The 22,979-nt window shown below is 40.8% G+C and overlaps 1 protein-coding gene across 1 annotated transcript; it reads left to right on the plus strand.

The window, feature by feature from the left end:
- Nucleotides 1–13,428: 13,428 nt before the first annotated feature.
- On the plus strand, nt 13,429–22,568 carry LOC117518526 (retinal homeobox protein Rx1-like). The gene is made up of 4 exons (XM_034179675.1): nt 13,429–13,548; nt 13,981–14,323; nt 18,989–19,242; nt 22,089–22,568. The coding sequence occupies exons 2-4, from the start codon at nt 14,014–14,016 to the stop codon at nt 22,554–22,556; spliced, it is 1,032 nt and encodes a 343-aa protein (XP_034035566.1). The 5' UTR covers nt 13,429–13,548; nt 13,981–14,013; the 3' UTR covers nt 22,557–22,568.
- The last annotated feature ends 411 nt before the right edge of the window (nt 22,569–22,979 follow it).

Below are 22,979 nucleotides of genomic sequence, written 5' to 3' on the forward strand. Positions count from 1 at the left end.
CAAAGGAATTGTCTGTAGACCTCCGAGACAGGATTGTCTTGAGACACAAATCTCGCGAAGGGTACAGAAACATTTCTGCTGCTTTGAAGGTACTAATGAGCACAGTGACCTCATCCGACCCTCATCTGTAAATGGAAGACGTTTGGCTCCACCAGGACTCTTCCTAGAGCTGGCTGCCCGTCTAAACTCAGTGATCGGGAGAGAAGGACCTTAGTCAGGGAGGTGCCCAAGAACCTGATTGTCACCCTGTCAGAGCTCCAGCATTCCTCTGTGGACAGAGGAGAACCTTCCAGAAGGACAGCTATCTCTGCAGCAATCCACCAATTAGGCCTGTATGATAGAATGGACAGACGGAAGCCACTCCGTACGAAAAAGCACATGGCAGCCCACCTGGAGTTTGCCAAAAGGCACCTGAAGGACTCAGACCATGAGAAAAAATTCTCTGGTCTGATGAGACAAAGATTGAACTCTTTGGCGTGAATGCCAGGCATCATGTTTGGAGGAAACCAGGTTCCATCCCTACAGTGAAGCATGGTGGTGGCAGCATCATGCTGTGGGAATGTTTTTCAGCAGGAACTGGGAGACTAGTCAGGATTGAGAGAAAGATGAATGCAGCAATGTACAGAGACATCTTGGATGAAAACCTGCTCCAGAGCGCTCTTGACCTCAGACTGGGGGATGGTTCATCTTTCAGCGGAACAATGACCCTAAGCACACAGACAAGATATCAAAGGATCGGCTTCAGGACAACTCTGTGAATGTCCTTGAGTGGCCCAGCCAGAACCCAGACCTGAATCTGATTGAACACCTCTGGAGAGATCTGAAAATGGCTGAGCACTGATGCTCCCCATCCAACCTGATGGAGCTTGAGAGGTGCTGCAAAGAGGAATGGGCAAAACTACCCAAAGATAGGTGCACCAAGCTTGTGGCATCATATTCAAGAAGACCTGAAGCTGTAATTGCTGCCAAAGGTGCATCAAGAAATATTAAGCACAGGGTGTTTATACCTATGTACATGTGATTTACTGGATTTTTATTTTTAATCCATTTACCAAAAAAACGTTCATATTGTCATTATGGGGTGTTGTGAGAAGAATTTTCATATGGAAATTAATTATTTAAAAATCATACAATGTGATATTTTTTTTGTATTTATTTATTGTTTTTTTAGATTCCGTCTCTCACAGTTGAAGCGTAGCTACGATACAAATTACAGACCTCTCGATTCTTTGTAGGTCGGAAAACTTGCAAAATCAACAATGGATCAATTCTTTATTTGCCTCTCTGTATATGTTGCAAGCCTGAAATTCAGGAATGGATGGATATTAACAAAGTGAATTTGATCACACAAAATATGAAATGTCTTGGGTTCATACTGTCTGGAATGAAATAGAAGACAAACTAAATGCCAGAATCATTGGGTTGGTGTTTTGTTTCTCCATTACATCCCAACTTTTTCTGAATTGATTTCCATTCTATATAGTGAATGAGTCTTTGTGCATTTGGATGAGACCATCTCACGTTCAGCAAACACACAAAAGAAGAGGGTTTTTTTTTCCAGTTTGGTTGTTGAGGTCAGTACAGTCTTTGTCATCTGCATCACAGTTTGACGTCAACAGGTTTTCTGACTGCCAAGAATATGTCAGAAGCAGTGTGTCAGGTATGTTTAGCTCAGAACAGTCGGTACAATAAGTAAGTAGGTCAGGTTCAGCAGAGTCAGTGTGAGCCATCTACTGATCGGCCCCTGTAGCACGTTATAGTCAACAACACTGTTCCTTCCTGTGTGCCACTACAACAGATTCCTTAAAAAAAAAGCGTTCAGCTTGTCTAGAGTAAGCAGGGTCAAGATGAAGTAGCCACGGGCCCCCAAGTACAGTACATATCCGAGTGCCTCAGAATCACAGAATGTTGGTCTTTAGGAAGGAAAAAAAAAAAAAAAATATATATATATATATATATATATATATATATATATATCCAAGCAGTAAATATTACACTAAGTTCTTGTTTGTACCACCTCACAGTGGAGGCCGAATGCTGTCCAAATGAAAATTCGACCTCTATTCAGGCAAAGTGGAGGCACAATTGAAACCCTCCTACAGCATTCTGCGTGCACTCCAAACAGTCAGGCAAATTTGTGTGGCCGGCCAGAATGTTTAGCTCATGTTCAAAGCAGTTGAGGTGCAATCTAGGCGGAAAAATATCATACGGCAGTCGAGGTGGACTCTAACTGCAATCTCACTACATTCTAAATATTCTCACAGCATCAAAACAGTCTGATCACAGCATGTCCCGGACTGCACCCCCCGTGCATCCTGTTTGGGGTGCACAAATTAAAATATATTGTAATGTGCAAAGTCTGTGGCATGTATTCATTTTGTGAAGTAGACGTGAACATTGCGTAATCATATCGAAAATACAGTGTGTCGCTGTGAAGTGCGTTACACAGCCGTGGATCAGCATGCACATCTGAACGGCCTGTCACAGCTGTAATACGCATCATATGACATATATATTGTTAGTTCCTCTCATCAGGTAGAACATGTATCTGTAATATTATGTTATCATGGCTGTAACAGCCCATTCAGATGCTGCACCATGCACACATCTGAACGGGGTGTTATATCCATAATAAACCTTAGATTACACATACATTGTCATGTCCTCTCATGGGTTACATTATGTATGTGAATTATGAGGGTCATCATAGCTGTAACACCACATGCAGCTGTGTGGCACGAGTCACAGTGTCCAAGAGGCCCTGCACAGCACACCACAGCGCAGCTGACCAGGATGTCACAGCTGTGAAATACATATCATGACACGTACACCATCTGCTTCTGTACAAGCCATGCCAATGCACCATTGTCTGCAAGCCATCAGAATAAGAAAAATAAAAAAAAGACTCACCTTTGGAACGCCTCCAGCTGCATCTCACTGACACATGTTCATTCTGATGGCACAGTGTCTTGCTGAGTTTTTCTTTACCACTGTTGCTCTGGGGGTTAGTAAGGTTAAACTTTACTTGTGTGCAGCGCCTTGAGGCAACTCTGTTGTGATTTGGCGCTATATAAATGAAAATTAAACTGACCGGTCTTTACAACATAATATAAATTTAACAAAAATATCAAATCCAAAATAATGAATATATATATATATATATATATATATATATATATATATATATATATATAGGCAACTTTAAATTACAAAATTGCCACTTTTACAGCAAGATTTTTTTTTTTTTCCCAAACACGTTTGCTGTGAAGCTGTAAGTGATGATGCAACAAACAAGTTTCACTATTCACAGTTCATCCAGAGAAGACTATAAAACTCCTGCAGAGTTGTCAAGAGTGTCAACTGGTGGCTTTCCTCACAAGTCTCCTTTTTCCATTCAACATTTGAGAATTTCCTACTCCGGACAGATTTACCACACAGTAGTGTTTGTATTTTCTAATGATTGATGTCAATGAAGTCAAAGAAGCTGACATGGAAATGGATTTGGAAATATTCAAATATTTTCCTAAAGAAAACTGAGTATGAAAGTGATAACGTTTTTTCTCGGATACTAAAAGTTTCGTGATTCAAGGCAGCGTGGCACAGAAGGTGGTAGGAAGCAAATGCAGACCCATAGACAAAGGGGTTGAGTTATTAGAAAATACTTTATTTGGTAAATTGGCACAAGGTTCGATACACAGTAAAACAGTCAGCGTGGCGGAGGTACAAACAGACGTGGTGCACAGGCGTAGTCCAAAAACAGGCAGGGTTCAGGAACACAGTGTGGCAGATATCAGAGGCTGAGACTGTGGCAAGGTCAAAAACAGAGTCCTGGTCCACGGTGAGATGTAGTTCAAGACCAAAGACAGAAGCAAGGTCAAAAACAACAGGGTCGCAAAATACAGGCAATCAAACTAAGGCAAAGCAGAGCTGGGACAACAACAAAGAGTACAAGAAACTGAGGGGGAAGTGAACTGAAGCTGCTTAAATAAGGGAGGTGATAATTAGAGGAACAAGACACAGGTGTGGAGAACATTCAGGAAGGAGGTGTGGCTGGATGAAACAAAGATGAGGGAAGCAAGTGCAAGATTGTGCAGTGAGACAAATGCAAAGTGAACAGGACCTGACAAAGAGATGATCCTAAAAATCACAATGATCAAAATAAAACATCAAAACCAAAGACAAACAAAACTCAAAACCTCATACATATGACAAAAGATAAAGAAGACCTAACATACCCGAACAAGGAATTAACCAGAAACCAAATATAAGAACTGAAAAAGATCAACATGAAAATAAAGGTTAAAACTAAACAAGAGTGGAACTCACAAGTGGCAAAAGAGATAATAGAAAATACGACTAAAGATTACACAATGAAAAAACAATAGCTGGACAGAAACTACAACTGAATAAACCACATGACTAAGTATAATAAACAGAAAGACATGACTAAGGTATGATAAATAGAAAATACATAATAAACAGAAAACAAAACCAGAAAATCAAAGCCTGAAACATAAACAGGGCCGAAACCTGACAAAAAAGATCCCCACATTTTGGCTTTTGATGCTTTAACTTTACTCTGATATGTTTATTAAATTTAATGCTATATTTAATTAATATTTTTACACTTTATCAGGCCCAATCTTAGAAAAATTAACATGGAGAAGAACACTGATTATTATTTCAAATTTGGTATCATAAAAAATGACAATGTGTAAAAGTCAGAGTGTTCGGGTTTTTGCATGTCACTGTGTTAGTGGTAGCTCCAGCTCTTCCACAGCTGGGGTTAGCTCTAATTTAATTATGAAAACAAGGTTAAGAGCATCCGTCTGTGTCTTAGTCAAAGTCGGATGATACCTGAGTGACAAATGGATTGGCTAACTTACTCAACTGAGGCAAATCCATCAACAAATTTGTGACCGTACACAGTTTGGACCTATGGAAATCAAAAGCAGAATTGTAATATGAAGCCTTTTTGCTTATAACCAACAAGAACGTTTTGGATAATGCAGCAGATTGTGCATCAGTGCTCACAAACCTAGTAGATGACAAAATACAAGTACACTGGATGGTAACCCCTCCAGAATCTTGTCATGGTTGAAGTGCTCATCACTGTACCATAACCCTGACAGAATACTGTGCATCTGGAAAATATTCACAGCACTTCACTTTTTTTCACATTTTATTATGGTACAGCCTCATTGCAAAATGGAGTAAATTAATTTTTTCCCCTCAAAATTCTACTCACAACACCCCATAATGACAACATGAAAATGTTTTTGCAAAATTTTTGCAAATAAGAAATCACATGTACATAAGTATTCACACCCTTTGCTCAGTACTTTGTTGATGCACCTTTGGCAGCAATTACAGCCTCAAGTCTTCATGAATATGATGCCACAAGCTTGGTGCACCTCTCTTTGGGCAGTTTTGCCCATTCCTCTTTGCAGCACCTCTCAAGCTCCATCAGGTTGGATGGGGAGCGTCGGTGCACAGTCATTTTCAGATCTATCCAGAGATGTTCAATCAGATTCAGGTCTGGGCTCTGGCTTGACCACTCAAGGACATTCACAGAGTTGTCCTGAAGCCACTCCTTTGATATCTTGGCTGTGTGCTTTAGGTCATTGTCCTGCTGAAAAATGAACAATCACCCCAGTCTGAGGTCAAGAGCAATGTGGAGCAGGTTTTCATCCAGGACGTCTCTGTACATTGCTGTATTCATCTTTCCCTCAACCCTGACTAGTCTTTCAGTTCCTGCCACTGAAAAACATCCACACAGCATCATGATGCCACCATGCTTCACTGTAGGGATGGTGTCTGGTTTCCTCCATATATGATGCCTGGTATTCAGAGTTCAATCTTTGTCTCATCAGACCAGAGAATTTTGTTTTTTGTGGTCTGAGAGTCCTTCAGGTGCCTTTTGGCAAACTCCAGGTGGGCTGCCATGTGCCTTTTACTCAGGAGTGGTTTCCGTCTGGCCACTCTACCATACAGGTCTGATTGGTGGATTGCTGCAGAGATGTTTGTCCTTCTGGAAAGTTCTTCTCTCTCCACAGAGGAATGCTGGAGCTCTGACAGAGTGACCATCGGGTTCTTGGTCACCTCCCTGACTAAGGTCCTTCTCCCATGATCACTCAGTTTAAATGTGTGGCCAGCTCTAGGAAGAGACTTGCTTGATCTGAATGTCTTCCATTTATGGACGACAGAGGTCACTGTGGTCATTGGGACATTCAAAGCAGCAGAAATGTTTTTGTACCCTTCCCCAGATTTGTGCCTCAAGACAATCCTGTCTCAGAGGTCTACAGACAATTCCTTTGACTTCATGTTTGGTTTGTGCTCTGACATTCACTGTCAACTGCAGGACCTTATATGTAGACAAGTGTGTGCCTTTCCAGCTCATGTCCAATCAACTGAATTTATCCCAGCTGGACTCCGATTGAGCTGTAGAAACATCTCAAGGATAATCAGTGGAAACAGGACGCACCTGAGCTCAATTGTGAGCTTCATGGCAAAGGGAGTGAATACTTATGTACATGTGATTTCTTAGTTGTTGGTTTTTTTTATAAATTTGCATAAATCTCAGCAAACTTTTTTTCACATTGTCATTATGGGGTATCGTGTGTACAATTCTGAGGGAAAAAATGAATTTCATCCATTTTGGAATAATAATAAAATGTGGGAAAAGTGAAGAGCTGTGAATACTTTCTGGATGCACCATATGTGCTGCTCCCTTTGACTCTGTTGTTCAAGAATCAGCCCAAACCAATCGGAGAAAACAGACTAAGAGCTATTCAAGAATTGACATAACTGGAAAGAAACATCAGGAAGCAAGTCTTGTTTGTAAGTAGTAGTAGAAGAGTAACGTGGAGGGTAAAACAGCCTTCAGCAGGGTATCTTGTTTGTATCTAGTCATTCAGAAAAAAATAAGTAGTGTCATCGTGTGATTCCACCAGTGAGGTAATATGGATCATTTTGCCATGTGTGGACTCTTTCAGCCTTGTGACATCACAACAGCTGACAGCATCCACAGGCATCATACAAACCTTCAGCCAGCCTGAATTAGACCCAAACATCACAACTCTTTATTTTGATCATGACAACAGAAAAGATCCTAAATGAGAAACATTACGCCTAATAGTGATGACAGCATGTGGAAGACAGACCTGTGGTCACTCTGCATGGTACCAACACAGATTTGACCATGATACAATGTTTGATTCTGATTCAGCCCATCACATGCAGAACCACCTGTTAATTCTAACAATTTTGTGCCTACAACACTTTATGAACAGATTTTGCAGAGTGCTGTACAAATATACCATTCATTTGTTCATTTTCTCCACCCGCTTACTTCTCTACACAGGAGCCTATCCTGGCAGTCATAGGGTGAGAGTCGGGGTACACCCTGGACAGGACACCAGTCTGTCACAGGGCAGCAACCATTACAGAATAAGACGTATAAAACAGAATACAAAACAGAATGCATGTCAGAATAAAATTAAAAATATCACAAAGTGGCTCTCACTGATGGTTTTATTATTATTGTTATTAGTAGTAGTATTGTTTCAACAAACATAACAACAAAGAGAATCACATGAATTCCCTTTTTCCTAGTCACCATACGCCTCATTCTTTCCGTTACCTCGCCCGTCCTCTGGCCTCTTCCTCCCTCAATAAGCTGACACTGTGGATTTTTTTTTTTACACATTAGCAGCTTTTAGTTCTAATAGGATCAGTGCAACTTACACTGACATCTGATAACTAAGCGGCTTGGTAACTAAACTGCTCCTTAACTGATTTACACTCAATTAGGATAACAAGGGAAGGACAAATGTATCAAAATCATAATAATAAGCACAAGACGATCATCACTGTGTCAGCCAATGACGTAAAAACGATTGTTGGCAGAAACGTTTTTGTGTTACTCAAAGTTTAATATGTCGGCAATTAAGATACGAGCATCTGTGCAAAGCTGATATTGTGATTCATTCATTTAGTGTGCCGTAAACAATTACCGGTGACTAGGACTTTGTTTCCTACTCCATGACAACCAGGGATTTATTCCTGGTGGTTAGCAGGGCAAGCTTAATGGAGGCTTCAAGGAGTCAGGCAGTGAGTGGGTGTGTCTGTAAAAGTTCTGCAAATAACCCTTTAAAAACGACTGCATATTCTGGCAGGAAATTTGAGGTTTTGGTAAGATACAGGCGAGGATCTGTGAACGTCCTATGATGGCATCCTTAACATGCGCAGTGACTATAACATGCATATGATTGCAATCCTTAAAAACTACCGATACCCCTGTAATATGGTAGGTTGGGAATGCATCAACTACTTATTAATTGGGGGGGGTCCCATCATCTATGAGAAGGTAGCTCAGTGGGATAGGAGTTGGACCAGGTACCTCAGTGGCTCTACTTTACTCTATTCTACTCTTCCTTTTTTTACACTAGTACAGGGGTGGAGAAGTTAGGTCCTCGAGAGCCACCTTCCTGACACTCTTAGTTGTCTCCCTGCTCCAACACACCTGAATCCAATGAAAGACTCGTTAGCAGACTTTTAATGAGCCTTTCATTGGATTCAGGTGGGTTGAAGCAGGGAGACAACTAAGAGTGTCAGGAAGGTGGCTCTCGAGGACCGAACTTGGCCACCCCTGCACTAGTATATTCCAGAAGACATAACTTACTGAATTTTCATGCTACATGTCTGTCCCCATGGATGAGATGTTTCATCTGCATTGTCTCAGTCCACCCAGCTGTACAAGGGTACCAGCTTTGGATTCGGAAGTAATGTGCATCAGATAGGCGTCCCGCCCAGGGGGACTTGTTGACAGATTTGCCACTTTTTTGCAGGTTTGCATAAATTCGTAAGTCTGTTCGACTGCTCCCTTATTTTTACTCGTGGTCTCCACAGCAGATCAGACGTGGAACTGCATGTTGATTTGGCACAGGTTTTATGCCGGACGCCCTTCCTGACGCAACTTCATATTACATGGAGATGGGCAGGGGTGGGGTTTGAACCAGGAACCTTACACACAGGAAAAAAAAGCGCACTTAACTGCTTGGCAGTTTTGCATAAATTACAATGTTTAAAATCAATTCCAGTGGAATATGGAAGCAAAAGCTGGGTATGTGCGTGTAAGAGTGGAAGGGGATCCAAAAGGAGGACCCTGCATAAAATGTTTGGGAACCACTGGACTATATAAATATAATCTATCCAAATTTTTTGTTAATTTGCAATATTCACTGGAAAGCTTGAACCTGAATCTGTTTCAAAATTAATTGTTCTCTGGCTTTATCTTTAGATATGCATGAGGTCACAGGAACTCTCTTTAGTGTCTCTGGAGTCACGAGTGATTTCTGTGACGCTAAGCTGGGGTCAGCGCTACGCCCTGTGAGCCCCACAGAGCTGCTCACACACGCTGTTCTTCTTCAGTGTGGACAAAGCAAGAACCCAATATTCCCCATTTCAAACTGACCCCGTGGTTGTTTATTTTTGGTTATGCGCTTTCCTATTGCTATTCAAGTCAAAAAATCAAGTCAAACAATTTTTAATAAATGGATCCACTCTTAGAATTTTGTTGCCCTTTTTTTCTATAGTAGTCACTTACTGAGGTGCAACCACTGATTTTTCAGCCAGTTGTTTTATGAATGCAGATTGTTTCATCCGACAACAAAAGCAGTGTACGTGCACAGACCCTGTGCTAACTGTAGGAGTTCATTCATTTGTATTTTATTATGTTTCAACACCGGGGGTGCAAATCAAGTGGAATATTTTGAAACATTTGTCTCGAAACACTTGGTGACATAACAAGAGCCCATTTCACACAAGTAAAGTCTTCCTTTTGATAGAGACTAAAGAAAAATGTTTAAAACCTTTAGTGCTCACCAATAGTTTTGATGCTGTCCCCAGCCACACATGCTATCCATTCTTTATTTCTGGTTTTACTTTCATATTTTGGTGTGTAAGTTGGGTCATATTTCCTCATATTTGTCATTGTGGTTGCAAGCTTAACTTGTGACCCTCCATGCTCAAGTGAAAGTGGGTTCCAGTGGGTGGAACACTTCCAATGAGAACATGTTATGTCCAGTGCTCAATGGGTTGCAAACAAACTGTTAAACCACAGCTTGTGCTAATTTTCTTTAATCCATCGAGCATCCACCAACCAAATCAAATCAAATCAATTTTATTTATATAGCGCCAAATCACAACAAACAGTTGCCCCAAGGCGCTTTATATTGTAAGGCAAAGCCATACAATAATTACGGAAAAACCATCCAGCAGATGGCAGACACGTCCATGGGATATTACATAAGCAAAGCAAAGTTGTTTTATTTAATGATCTAGTGCATCAAAGTTCACCAGATGCAAAAGAGCTTGTCATAATTATATGTTATTTTAACAGGATGATTTACAACATTATAGCATTTCAGTTATTGCTTAAGAAAAGCAGTGGACTAACTCACCCACCAACTGATAGAATCCTCATTTTTCTCCATGGACAGACTGATGTCTCTTAATGACCATTATAGGAACATCACATTGAGGACTAATACACTCAACAAAAATATAAACACAACACTTTTGGTTTTGCTCCCATTTTGTATGAGATGAACTCAAAGATCTAAAACTTTTTCCACATACACAATATCACCATTTTCCTCAAATATTGTTCACAAACCAGTCTAAATCTGTGATAGTGAGCACTTCTCCTTTGCTGAGATAATCCATCCCACCTCACAGGTGTGCCATATCAAGATGCTGATTAGACACCATGATTAGTGCACAGGTGTGCCTTAGACTGCCCACAATAAAAGGCCAAGCTTTTTTCTCTCCTGCACGCACTAACTGCTGCACACGCAGATTCATCAAAGTCCCCTCTCTGTCTGTAAGAGCAGCACTGTTTCTGTCTTTATTTATACTTTCCTTATTTAATTTTCACTTAATTTTTTGATTTTGTTTAAAGCCAGAAGTGCACTGAAGGAAGGAAAATCCTTATTCTTTGTATTATTTTCTTGTATTGTTTGACTTGAAAAAAAGAACAAGTTTGAAACTGTTTACAATATTTGTTGTGGTGTGTTATAGTTTTTCTTTATTGTGGTTTGTCAGCTCTCTAACCTCAGAAGATTGTTTTAATTTGCTTTAAGTTCTGTTTTTTTACACTCTTTATTTAAGAAACAACGTAGAGAAGTGCACTGAAGGGAAGAAATTCCTTATTTTTTGTATTATTTTACTGTACTGTTCAACTTGAAAAACAGAATAAGTTTGAAACTGTTTACAGTATTTGTTATGGTGTGTTAATTTTGTTGTATTGTGGTTTGTCAGCCCTCTACCTCAGGAGATTTTGTTTTAAGTTGTGTTGAGTGATATGTTTTTAAATAAAAATGTTGATTGTGATAATAAAGTATTTTGTTGTCACGTACAATGTTTGGCGAAAATCTATCCTAGGTCTTTTGGATCCTTTGGATCTATGAAGCTTAAATAGCTTCATAGCTTTGGCCCCACAAATCTTAGAAGCATGGTGTCTAACCAGATCGTTACTCTGGATGGCATTTCCCTGATCTCTAGTAATACTGTGAGAAATCTTGGAGTCATTTTTGATCAGGATATGTCATTCAAAGCGCATATTAAACAAATATGTAGGACTGCCTTTTTGCATTTACGCAATATCTCTAAAATCAGAAAGGTCTTGTCTCAGAGTGATGCTGAAAAACTAATTCATGCATTTGTTTCCTCTAGGCTGGACTATTGTAATTCATTATTATCAGGTTGTCCTAAAAGTTCCCTAAAAAGCCTTCAGTTGGTTCAGAATGCTGCAGCTAGAGTACTGACGGGGACTAGCAGGAGAGAGCATATCTCACCCGTGTTGGCCTCCCTTCATTGGCTTCCTGTTAATGCTAGAATAGAATTTAAAATTCTTCTTCTTACTTATAAGGTTTGAATAATCAGGTCCCATCTTATCTTAGGGACCTCATAGTACCATATTACCCCATTAGAGCGCTTCGCTCTCAGACTGCGGGCTTACTTGTAGTTCCTAGGGTTTGTAAGAGTAGAATGGGAGGCAGAGCCTTCAGCTTTCAGGCTCCTCTCCTGTGGAACCAGCTCCCAATTCAGATCAGGGAGACAGACACCCTCTCTACTTTTAAGATTAGGCTTAAAACTTTCCTTTTCGCTAAGGCTTATAGTTAGGGCTGGATCGGGTGACCCTGGACCATCCCTTGGTTATGTTGCTTTAGACGTAGACTGTGTTTCATAATTATTGTATGGCCTTGCCTTGCAATGTGGAGCGCCTTGGGGCAACTGTTTGTTGTGATTTGGCGCTATACAAGAAAAAAGTTGATTGATTGATTGATTGAAATATGAAAAAGTATCGGTATCGGTATCGATATCAGCTGTACTGGGCCTGTATTTACTTGGTATTGGATCAATACCAAAATTCCCGGTATCGCCCACCTCTAGTTCCCGGATTCAATGTTGACTGAACATTTAGGATTTCCTGATTCAGTATCAGAGATCTCCTCTTTCTTTTTTCTAAATTTTACTTTCTTTTTTTAACTGAGACAAACAAAAAGTTACACAAAAACCTGACAGGGGATAAACATACCAGTGCAAAAACAACATCATGAAAAACAGATTAATATCCTTTGCTGTAGCTCCAGGAAGTGTTCAACATTTGACATTTCCGGTTTGACTGTGGACTAAAAATTTGGCACTTCCTGTTTGGGTCTCCCTGTACCATGAGCGAGCTCGCACCACTTGCGCGACACTTCGCTCGTATTATATTATGTCTGTATTTTTCACTTTCTAAATGTTTTCATAATTAAACTTCTATTGTATATGATGTGGTAATGTGTCCAATGTGAGCAAATTCAAATGGAGGGAGCTTGACTGATATTGTTTTTTAAATTCTCACACGACACAAAAATTTTTCTGCTGGAATATTCCAATTTTTTTTCTTTGTGCGAGTGTTACATCAACCTCATTAGAATTTACTTCATGTATTTAATTGTATCACCCAGCACCACCTTGTGGGGGAGTTGGGAACACTTGATGAAAACTTTCAATGGGTCTTTTGTTGTTAAAAAAAAACAATTTTATCAAAGAAATTCTTGCTTCATTGGGTGCAGGCCTTCTGTCATGGTGTTGAATGGAAACGACATTTATAACAATTATTTGACCAGAAAACAGCTGTGAGTCACTCTTAAAGGGGATGGATTCTAATTAATAACCCTGCCCTTAATCCCTCGGTTTACCTCCAACACCCCCTCAGCCTCTTCCCTCTCTCCCTCGCTCATTCTTCTCTCTGTGTTAGAGTTCATCGTGTCTGAACTCAGCTGTGTAATGTGTTGATGCTGGGTGGCTGTTTCCACGCATCTTATTTGTCTTTAATATTTTTGCTCACCCACTGCAATCACCCAGAGAAATGTAAACCAGCTGAGGGAGTGCAAGGCCGGAGTGCACATAACGGATCTTTGCAGCTGAAGTCGGAGGCTGAAGCTGCTGAGAGGAACAGGCGGATCACCAGCTTCAACAGGTCTTGGCTTTTAAGAGGTAGGTGAAGGTTTATGTGACACTTCAGCTGCATAGTGGATTTTGCTGCAGAAAATGGATTGAAAATAAAGAATATAATACTTTGTTTCCAAGAGGGATTTCTCCTCCAGCATTCAGCTGCAATCAATATTTTATTCAAAAACTGCAAAACGGTGCAGAGTGATTTGGAAATAAGTTCATAAAACACAACGTGAAGCAGCTTGATCAGTAAAATGACAAACTATAACCTTTAAGTGTGACGTCTGTGCTGTCAGAAAGGGTTAATGTCAGATTTCTTTAGATCAGCTGCCAAATTGTGAGAAAATCCTGAATGATGTATTTAGTTAATATTTCAACACTTTTCTGTATGTACTCAAAGTTATTTAAATGCAAGCAGTTGATCTTTGACCTCACGGCTGCTCCTTTCGTGCATCATTTCTCCTGTGCTTTCAGGACGGCTGAGCGGCCGGACGGACGGACGTTTGAATGCATTTATCGCTGGATACGATGAGCTTGGTGGACGACAGCTGTCTCTCACCCAGCAACTTCCACGACACGGGGAAAGGTGGGGGTGCCACCTCAGGGGGCCACGTCCACAGTATTGATGTCATTCTCGGGTTCAGTAAAGACCAGGACGCTTTACAGTTCCCCACAGGGGCCGTCGGGCCCCACAGAGTGGACATAGACGGCCCAGCAGAGACGGCCAAACAGCATGAGTCCTCGTCACATCCGTCCTACGGCAGACATGTTTCCTTGCTGAGGAATGTCGGCGTGGAGCAGCAGCAGCCATACCAGGGTGAGCGATGGTGATGATGCAGAATATTCTCATTAGTTTAAGATTATTAAATTTTGCACAAACATGAGTTGGAATAAATCTTTTTTTTTTCCTTTTGCCTCATGATTATTGGTTGTCCTGAGATAACAAGCTTAACTACCTATGAAACAGAAGGTTTTCTGGTCACAACAGACTTTTTAATGGCTTAGACAAAAATTTTGTTGATGAAAAAAAATCCCACTTTTTTTTTTTAACATTTGACATTCTCTGCAATTGTATCAACCTGCATGGACGACATGCACAACATGGACTTTAAAAGAGAGAACTCATAGTTTAAACAAGAGTATTTTGTAGCAATTCAAAAAGCACACAGATTAAAAAATAAGAGCAACCCACAAATTCAACCTTACAGCGCGCCATCACGCAATGACCCTCCCAAACATGCAGATTTGTGGGTTGATATTATTTTTATATTTTTTGTGAGGACATGTGGTTCCACTCCAGATGGTGTTAAATCAGCTCTAACATAGCTGATAAACTCACATAGAGTTCACTTATAATATCATAGAGTAGATTTAACACTATTTGGAGTGGGACCAAATGTCTTCACAACGTAGTTTACTGTGTACCAACATGTAAACCTGCAAAAAGGGTTTTGATTTTATCATATAGCCAAATAATTTATATGCAACTTCCAAATCCAGATCCATATGTGGATCAGGACCAAACTGCACATCATGCTCAGCCAACAGTTTTCATTAATATTGTTTTATTACTCTCCAAAAAACTTGGCCATAACCTTTTAAAAATACACCATCTCACGTGTTACAAAAATCTTAAACTGGTGCCAGATCAGGATTTGGATCCATAACTGGGTTAGGCTCAAATTGCACATGTGGATTAGTCTATGGGACAAATATGCTGGGTAGTTCTCATTATTGTAGATTTATTATTGTCAAAGAAATTGGGCAAATTTTTGCAAAATGCCAGAATGGGATGAAAATATTCAAATTACTCCAGGAGTCCGGCTGGGAATCTGATCAGTGCCAAAACTGAATTATATGTGGACTAAATCCCCCCTGCACAAAATGTAATCAGAATATGTCAGCAACATTTGTAGGGTTCAGTTTCAAAACCAAGTAAATCCAAAACCACATATTTCTGTTTGAGGCCAACATGCACTTGGCTGCTTAGGCAACTAGAGCACCGCACTCAGAGCGCAAACCTCCGCCAACACTAGTTTCCAATTCCACAAATTTTTACCTTGGAAAAAATTTTCAAGGTCAAGGTCCTGTTTGCACCTCATTGTCACAAATGAGAGTGACTGGGGCACTTTTGGTCCTTATATTGCAAAATGTACATCAAATGGGCTTTTCAATATTAAATTCAAATGTCCACAAAATCCACAATCTGCATCAGTGTTATGTAGGATGGTATCCTTTACCAACTGACAAAATTTGATCCAGATCTGATCCAGATTATGGATTTTGTGGACATTGAAAACCCAATTTAATGTATATTTTACATTATATCTTAATCAAATGTGCACCAATCACTCTCATATTTGAAAATGAGGTGCAGACTGGCACTCACTGTCACCTGACTGTCATGTGGGGTGGTTATGTGTGATCATTATGTTCATGCTATGTCTGGTTATTATGTTCAGGTGGTGGCTTGCTTGGTGTTTTGTTAACTGCACTCTCTTGTCAGGTGGTTGGATTTGGATGTGACTTTGTTCCCCTTGTTTGCCATGCCCTTTTCCTGGTTGTTCCTCCACACCTGTTCCTCTTTTTCCCTAATCACTCTTGATATTTAAGCCCTCTGTTCAGACCCATGCCTCACCAGTTTGTTGTTCCTTTGTGTCATCGTTCCAGCCTTTTGTTCCTTGCTCTTTACAACTATGCCTCACATTCACACACTGATGCCAGGGTGCTGCCATGGAAGGGCCTCACTACACAACTAGGGGAGCAACGACCTCACCCAAGGGCCCTTAGCAATTTTACGGTCTGGCTGTGTTTTGAACTGAGGATCCTCTGGTCTGGAGCCCAACGCTTAGCCACTAGACCATCACCTCCCCGGAGATAACCAATGTTCTGTGAAAATGATCTGAAACAGAATTCAGGAACCGTGAAAGTATGAAATAAAAAAAGAAAACATTTTATCACATCTAATTTATTTTCTGAAAAGCCTCTTCTAACAGGACTTAGACCTTGAACATTTTTTCCAAGGTAAAAATTTGTGGCCTTGGAAACCAGTGTTGGCAGTGCCAACACTGATTTTGAGTTAATATTGCTGAAATCATCCAATCCATCTATTGACAGAGAAAACAAAATGTCCAAAATTAATTAAATTTTTTTTTTTTTTTACATATTTGTGAGGTGATGGTGTGCTGGACACTTTATTCAAATTTGAAGTTTATAATGACAGCAATAATTTGCCAAGAGTTTTAAAAACTGTAATAACAACAGAAAATTATGTTATTGGCCTGTTTCTTTTAAGGATGGATGCTGAAATAGTCACAACAGCAGCTCTGTCTATGTGAAACCTACATGATGTCAAATTGTATTTTTAGTTTATTTTCATTAAATATATCACTGAAGCCACAGTTTAATAGAAGAGGTAATTCACACACATTCATCTTCGACCGCTTATCCAAGATAGGGTCGCAGGTTGGCTGGAGCCTATCTCAGCAGTCATAGGGCGTGAGGCAGGGGCACCCTGTACAGGACGCCAGTCTGTTGCAGGGCGAAAGAGGTAATTAAACTGTACAAATTGGACTTACTTATTGAGCTTAGAATTCGTAGTATGACGTCGCTGTGCAGAGCCTGCAGCATTAATGACCTGTGAACTGTGGCCTGAGATTGAAATATAAATCACACAGTAAGATGGTGCAGGAGGTTTATGCCCCAAAACCCAATCCCATCTCCTTGTGGAATTCCCCCTAATCTTCTCTTCTGTGCAGATTAGAGTGTGAAATTATTTATTCTGGCGTTACTGTTATCATTCCCTCTCTGTATTATCATGTTTAATCTACAGCTATTTTCATGCACAGGATCTGGCAGGCGGTTTGATTTAGTGGCAGAAATCAGCGCAGTGTCATTTCACTGAAGAGGACACATGATTTTTTTACGAGGGGTAACTGAGAAGTTTTGAGCCTGACCCAGAAAAAGTAATGCATGGTTCTACATCTTTTACATTACGAGAAATCAACATTTCTTAACATTGCACCCACTGAGCCAAAAAAGAAATGTTGGTTTCTCAGAATGCAAAAGATGGAGAACTATGCACTACTTTTTCTGGGTTGGGCTCAAAAAGTCTCAATCAGCCCTCGTATGTATGGATCGTATTTAGTAATGGATGACATGAGGGCACTAGTTGTCTTTCTTTGAATTAAGTTGCATCAACTCCACTGACATCAATCTTTTGTCTCCAACAATCACCCCCCCCCCCACCCCAACCAGTGCTGAGATGTTCGGTCGGTTGGGTTGTCTTCAGACTGGGGGCTGTGATGGGCTGACAGGTCTAGTGCCGGTCATTGAACCAAACATGACCTCTGTCATTGTCAGAGCTCAGGCTTTGTCACAGAAGCTTAATGAGAGAACGACAAATCAAACCAGCTTTGCCTCCTTGGCCAATGCTCTTGTTTGTCATTGGAAGCACCACCAGAGCCCAGAATTCGTCTTTCGTCACCATGAACATGTTTATTTCACATCTCCCATGTCAGCGATGCAAAGGCGAGGCATTGGAGAGCACAGGATCCTGACCATAGACTATATTGTAGTTCTGACACAATTTGACTGATTTAAATTATTATACAGTGTTTTGGCAAGTTAATACAGGTTACCAGTTAGCCTCTGGGTGATCTACTCACCTCTGACCACAGCGTATTAGGAGAGAAATTTCTTTTTCTGCACAATGCTGACAAAGAAATATGTATATAGTTATGAGCATAGGTTTACTTACACCTTGGCTATAAGCTCCATTTTTAAGTGTCTTAAGTCACTTAGAATGTCTATTTTATTTCAATGTAAAGGTATTTAAAACCATGCAATAGTTGCCGCACTTGATCAGTCTGTCTGTCTTTGTAGCGAGGTTCCCCAGTCAAAACCACCTCTGCCCAACTTCTATGTAGAGTTGCATCAGGAAGGGCATACGGTGTCAAATTTGTGCCAAAACAACATGCAGTCATAATGTATCCATGAGCAAAAAGGGAGACGCTGAAAGAACATTCTATGGTGGATAAGTGGTTAGCACATTTGCCTCACAGTGAGAAAGTCCCAGGTTGGAATCTGACCTTTCTGTGTGCAGTTTACATGGTGTCTGTGTGGGTTCCCTCTGGGTGCTCCGGCTTCCTCCAACCTCCAAAGAAATGAAGGTTACAACCTGCGACTGCTGGTCAGCAGTACCTTGGAACCCTTAACAAGAGCAAACAGGTTCAGAAAATGAATGAATGTTCACTTTGCATGTTAAGAGATGCCAACATAATGCCAAAATAGGAGAATCACTGTCTCATCTGCATCATTCAAAACTCAAATTTTCAGAATTAAATATACCGTGGTTCTTACTGAGTTACTTATGGAAACTTTGTGGACTCAGTCGCCACTTGATTTCACTGAAAATAGTAAAATGGCTTTTTAAAAACAAAGGATCATCACATCTGACTGGATTTGTTTTGTGCCAAAACAGATACTGGTTTGTACTCAGACAAGTGTGAGGAGGACTTGATGGAACTGAGGAAGAGTGTAGACAGTGATGAAGGGAAGTCTCCAGAGCCAGGCAAGGAGGACCAGCCCAAGAAGAAACACAGACGGAACCGCACCACCTTCACTACTTACCAGCTCCATGAGCTGGAACGTGCCTTTGAGAAGTCCCACTACCCAGATGTGTACAGCCGTGAGGAGCTGGCCATGAAGGTGAACCTCCCAGAAGTCCGCGTTCAGGTAGGAACCACATGAATCTACACAAGCTGAATGAAATGGTCAAAGTTCGCGAAAGCCAACAACAAAAATGTTTTCACATAAACTAATAAAAATACAGACATAAAGTGGATGCTGGACACCGGTTTGATTAATTTAGTTTCTCAAACAAAGTACACAACAAATGAGACCCACATGTGCTTGAGTGTCAGTATTCATGTGACCTGATTTAACAAATGATTGTTTTTACGGCATAAAAAGGAGCTGATTGTTTTCACTTTCTTGTTCACGATGGTGAAAACAAAAGAGCTGAGAGCATCAGAATTCAGGTCAGATCTGGAAGCATGCACTGGTGCCACGTGCTGCCACATCCAGAACTTCACAGGGTTCCTGATAACAACCATCCAGGTAGACAACGGCTCAGTCTCCACCTCTCAAAAGAAATCATCACTGTGCCACAGCCAGGTGAAACGTAGGCATCCCCTCGGCCTTCTCCAGCAACTGGGATCATCAACACTCGCAACATATTCACTCATCATTGCACAGAGAAACATGTCATAGCTGATGTCGTACCTGGAACAATCCTGAGTGGTGGTTCCAACTCACCCCATAGGCCACACACTAAAAATATGGCCAAGGACGACACCACTATTGAAAGAAAGGTACTAAGCTATACAGTGGATTCAAATGGAAGTAAAAGAAAAAAAAGAAAAATGCTTGGAATAGGTGACATCCACATGAGGCACCCTACAGTGCATCTGGAAAGTATTCACAGCACGTCACCTTTCCACATTGTTTTATGTGACAGCCTTATTACAAAATGGATTACATTTTTTTCTCAAAATTCAACACACAATACTGCATAATGACTATGTCAAAGTTTTTTTTTTTGTTTTTTTTTTAGATTTTTTAAAATTTGTTAAAAAAAAAAAAAAAGAAATCACATGTACATAAGTATTCACAGCCTTTGCCATGAAGCTCAAAATTGAGCTCTGGTGCATCCTGTTTCCACTGATCATCCTTGAGATGTATATACAGGTGAGCCAAGCTTGTGACAGTCACACACCTGTCTATATATAAGGTCCCACAGTTGACAGTGCATGTCAGAGCACAAACAAAGCATGAAGTCAAAGGAATTGCCTGTAGATGTCCGAGACAGGATTGTCTAGATGCACAAATCTGGGGAAGGATACAGAAACTTTTCTGCTGCTTTGAAGGTCCCAATGAACACAGTGACCTCCATCATCCATAAATGGAAGAAGTTCAGATACACCAGGACTCTTCCTAGAGCTGGTCACCCGTCTAAACTGAGATCGGGGAGAAGGGCCTTAGTCAGGGAGGTGACCAAGAACCTAATGGTCACTCTGTCAGAGCTCCAGAGAGGAGAACCTTCCAGAAGGACAACCATCTCTTCAGCAATCCATCAATCAGGCCGTATAGTAGAGTTGCCAGATGGAAACCACTCCTTAGTAAAAGGGACATACATGGCAGCCCACCTGGAGTTTGCCAAAAGGCACCTGAAGGACTCCCAGACTATGAGAAACAAAGTTCTCTGGTCTGATGAGACAAAGATTGAACTCTTTAGTGTGAAAGGCAGGCGTCATGTTTGGAGGAAACCAGGCACCATCCCTACAGTGAAGCATGGTGGTGACAGCATCATGCTGTGGGGATGTTTTTCAGTGGCAGGAACTGGGAGACTAGTCAGGACTGAGGGAAAGCTGAATGCAGCAATGTTCAGAGACATCCTAGATGAAAACCTTGGCCTAGAGCATACATGACCTCAGACTGGGGCGACAGGACAATGACCCTAAGCACACAGCCAAGATATCAAAGGAGTGGATTCAGGACAACTCTGTGAATGTCCTTGAGTGGTCCAGTCAGAACCCAGACCTGAATCTGAATGGGCAAAACTGCCCAAAGATAGGTGCGCCAAGCTTGTGGCATCATATTCAAGAAAACCTGAAGCTGTAATTGCTGCCAAAGGTGCATCAATAAAGTATTGAGCAAAGGCTGTGAGTACTTATAGTTTCTTAGTTTATTTTTAATAAATTTGCAAAAAAAGCTAAACTTTTTTCATGTTGTCATTATGGGATATTGTGAGTAGAATGTTGAGGGGGGGGAAAATTAATTTACTTCATTTTGGAATAAGGCTGTAACATAATTGAAAACACTCTTGGCTCCCTCCTTAATGCTGGTAGGAGACTCAGTTGGAAGTCTGCACCAGCTGTGCTTCCACCGTGAACACTTTTGGCACCTCTTGGCAAGGTTGTAAAGCAGTCGGGTACGACTCACATGAACAGCTGTACTGTTGTCGAGGTACACCTTACCACAGGTATTTATTTATTTAACCATGTCGTTAAACCAGTTGACAATTCATTTAAATTATTTTACTGTGAGTGGTGCAACCATGTCAATGAGCGCACATGATCCCGCCGGATCCCAGACGGGAAGCAGAGTAGGACCTGAATGAGAACATCATATGGTTTCTCCAGGAGGAACTGGAACTGGAGTTTATGTCATAAAGGGCATCTGGCGTGAAACCAATCGTAGCGCAGATCTGTACTGGATGTGCAATGAAAGCACCTGAAATTAATTAATTCATTGTTTTTATTCTGATCATGTTTGGATGAATTGATGGTTTGAGGTGCTGATAGCAAGAATTTACAGTTTGTAATTTTGCACACTGTCTTCTGTCTTGCTCTTGGAGAAAAAAAAAAAAAATAGTTTATCATTGTTATAAACTTAGCAAGAAAATATTCATAAAATAAAAATAATGTTTCGAAGCTTCTTCAAAGTCATTAAAACTAAGCAGTGACAGAGATTACCTACTGGTCCCTCACACTCAGGAACAGTTTCATTTGGTCTTTCAGGTCTGGTTCCAGAACCGCAGAGCTAAATGGCGGCGGCAGGAGAAAATGGATGCCAGCACCATGAAGCTCCACGACTCGCCCATGTTGTCCTTCAACCGGACGGCCCCTGTGCACGCAAGCATGGGGCCCATGACAAACTCCTTACCTTTGAACCCCTGGCTGACTTCCTCCCTCTCCAGCACGACACCAGTCCACAGTATCCCTGGATTCATGGGCCCAGCTCAAGGCCTCCAACCCACCTACCCCAGTCACAGCTTTCTGAACTCATCCCCTCATCATCCTCATTCCCATCCCTCCATTTGCCAGGGAATGCAGAGTATGGCTCCTCCCCCTTACCAGTGCCCCGGCGCCTATCCTGAAAAGTACTCTCTGGAGGATGTGGATCAGGGCAGCTCGAGCATCTCTGCTCTGAGGATGAAAGCAAAAGAACACATTCAGTGTATGGACAAGACCTGGCAACTCATCTGACTATGATCTGACAACAAAAGCAGCAGACATCAAAGCATGATTTTATTGAGAAAAGTAAATAGATTTTTGAACACTGAAAAAAGATCATTTTGAGACTTTCTTTGGGTTTTTCCCATCTTTTTTTTTTATCTCAACACTGAATTTGACAATCATGTAAAAATATCAAATGTGAACAAGCAATAATGAGACAGATATATATATTTACTTTGTGCTGTTAAAATGTTTCTCTGGATGCATCCTGCACCACAAAAATATTTTCCCCCATTGCTACAATTTCTTGAAGGGCTTTTCTCTCTTTGACTGAATGTACACAACTGATCATCCAGTGACATTCTAAATAGCCACAAACACACTACACACATTCTGCATGTACAGTAGTGTTCAGAATAATAGTAGTGCTATGTGGCTAAAAAGATTAATCCA

Source organism: Thalassophryne amazonica, chromosome 10 (genome assembly GCF_902500255.1).
Source record: "Thalassophryne amazonica chromosome 10, fThaAma1.1, whole genome shotgun sequence".
Taxonomy (NCBI): domain Eukaryota; kingdom Metazoa; phylum Chordata; class Actinopteri; order Batrachoidiformes; family Batrachoididae; genus Thalassophryne; species Thalassophryne amazonica.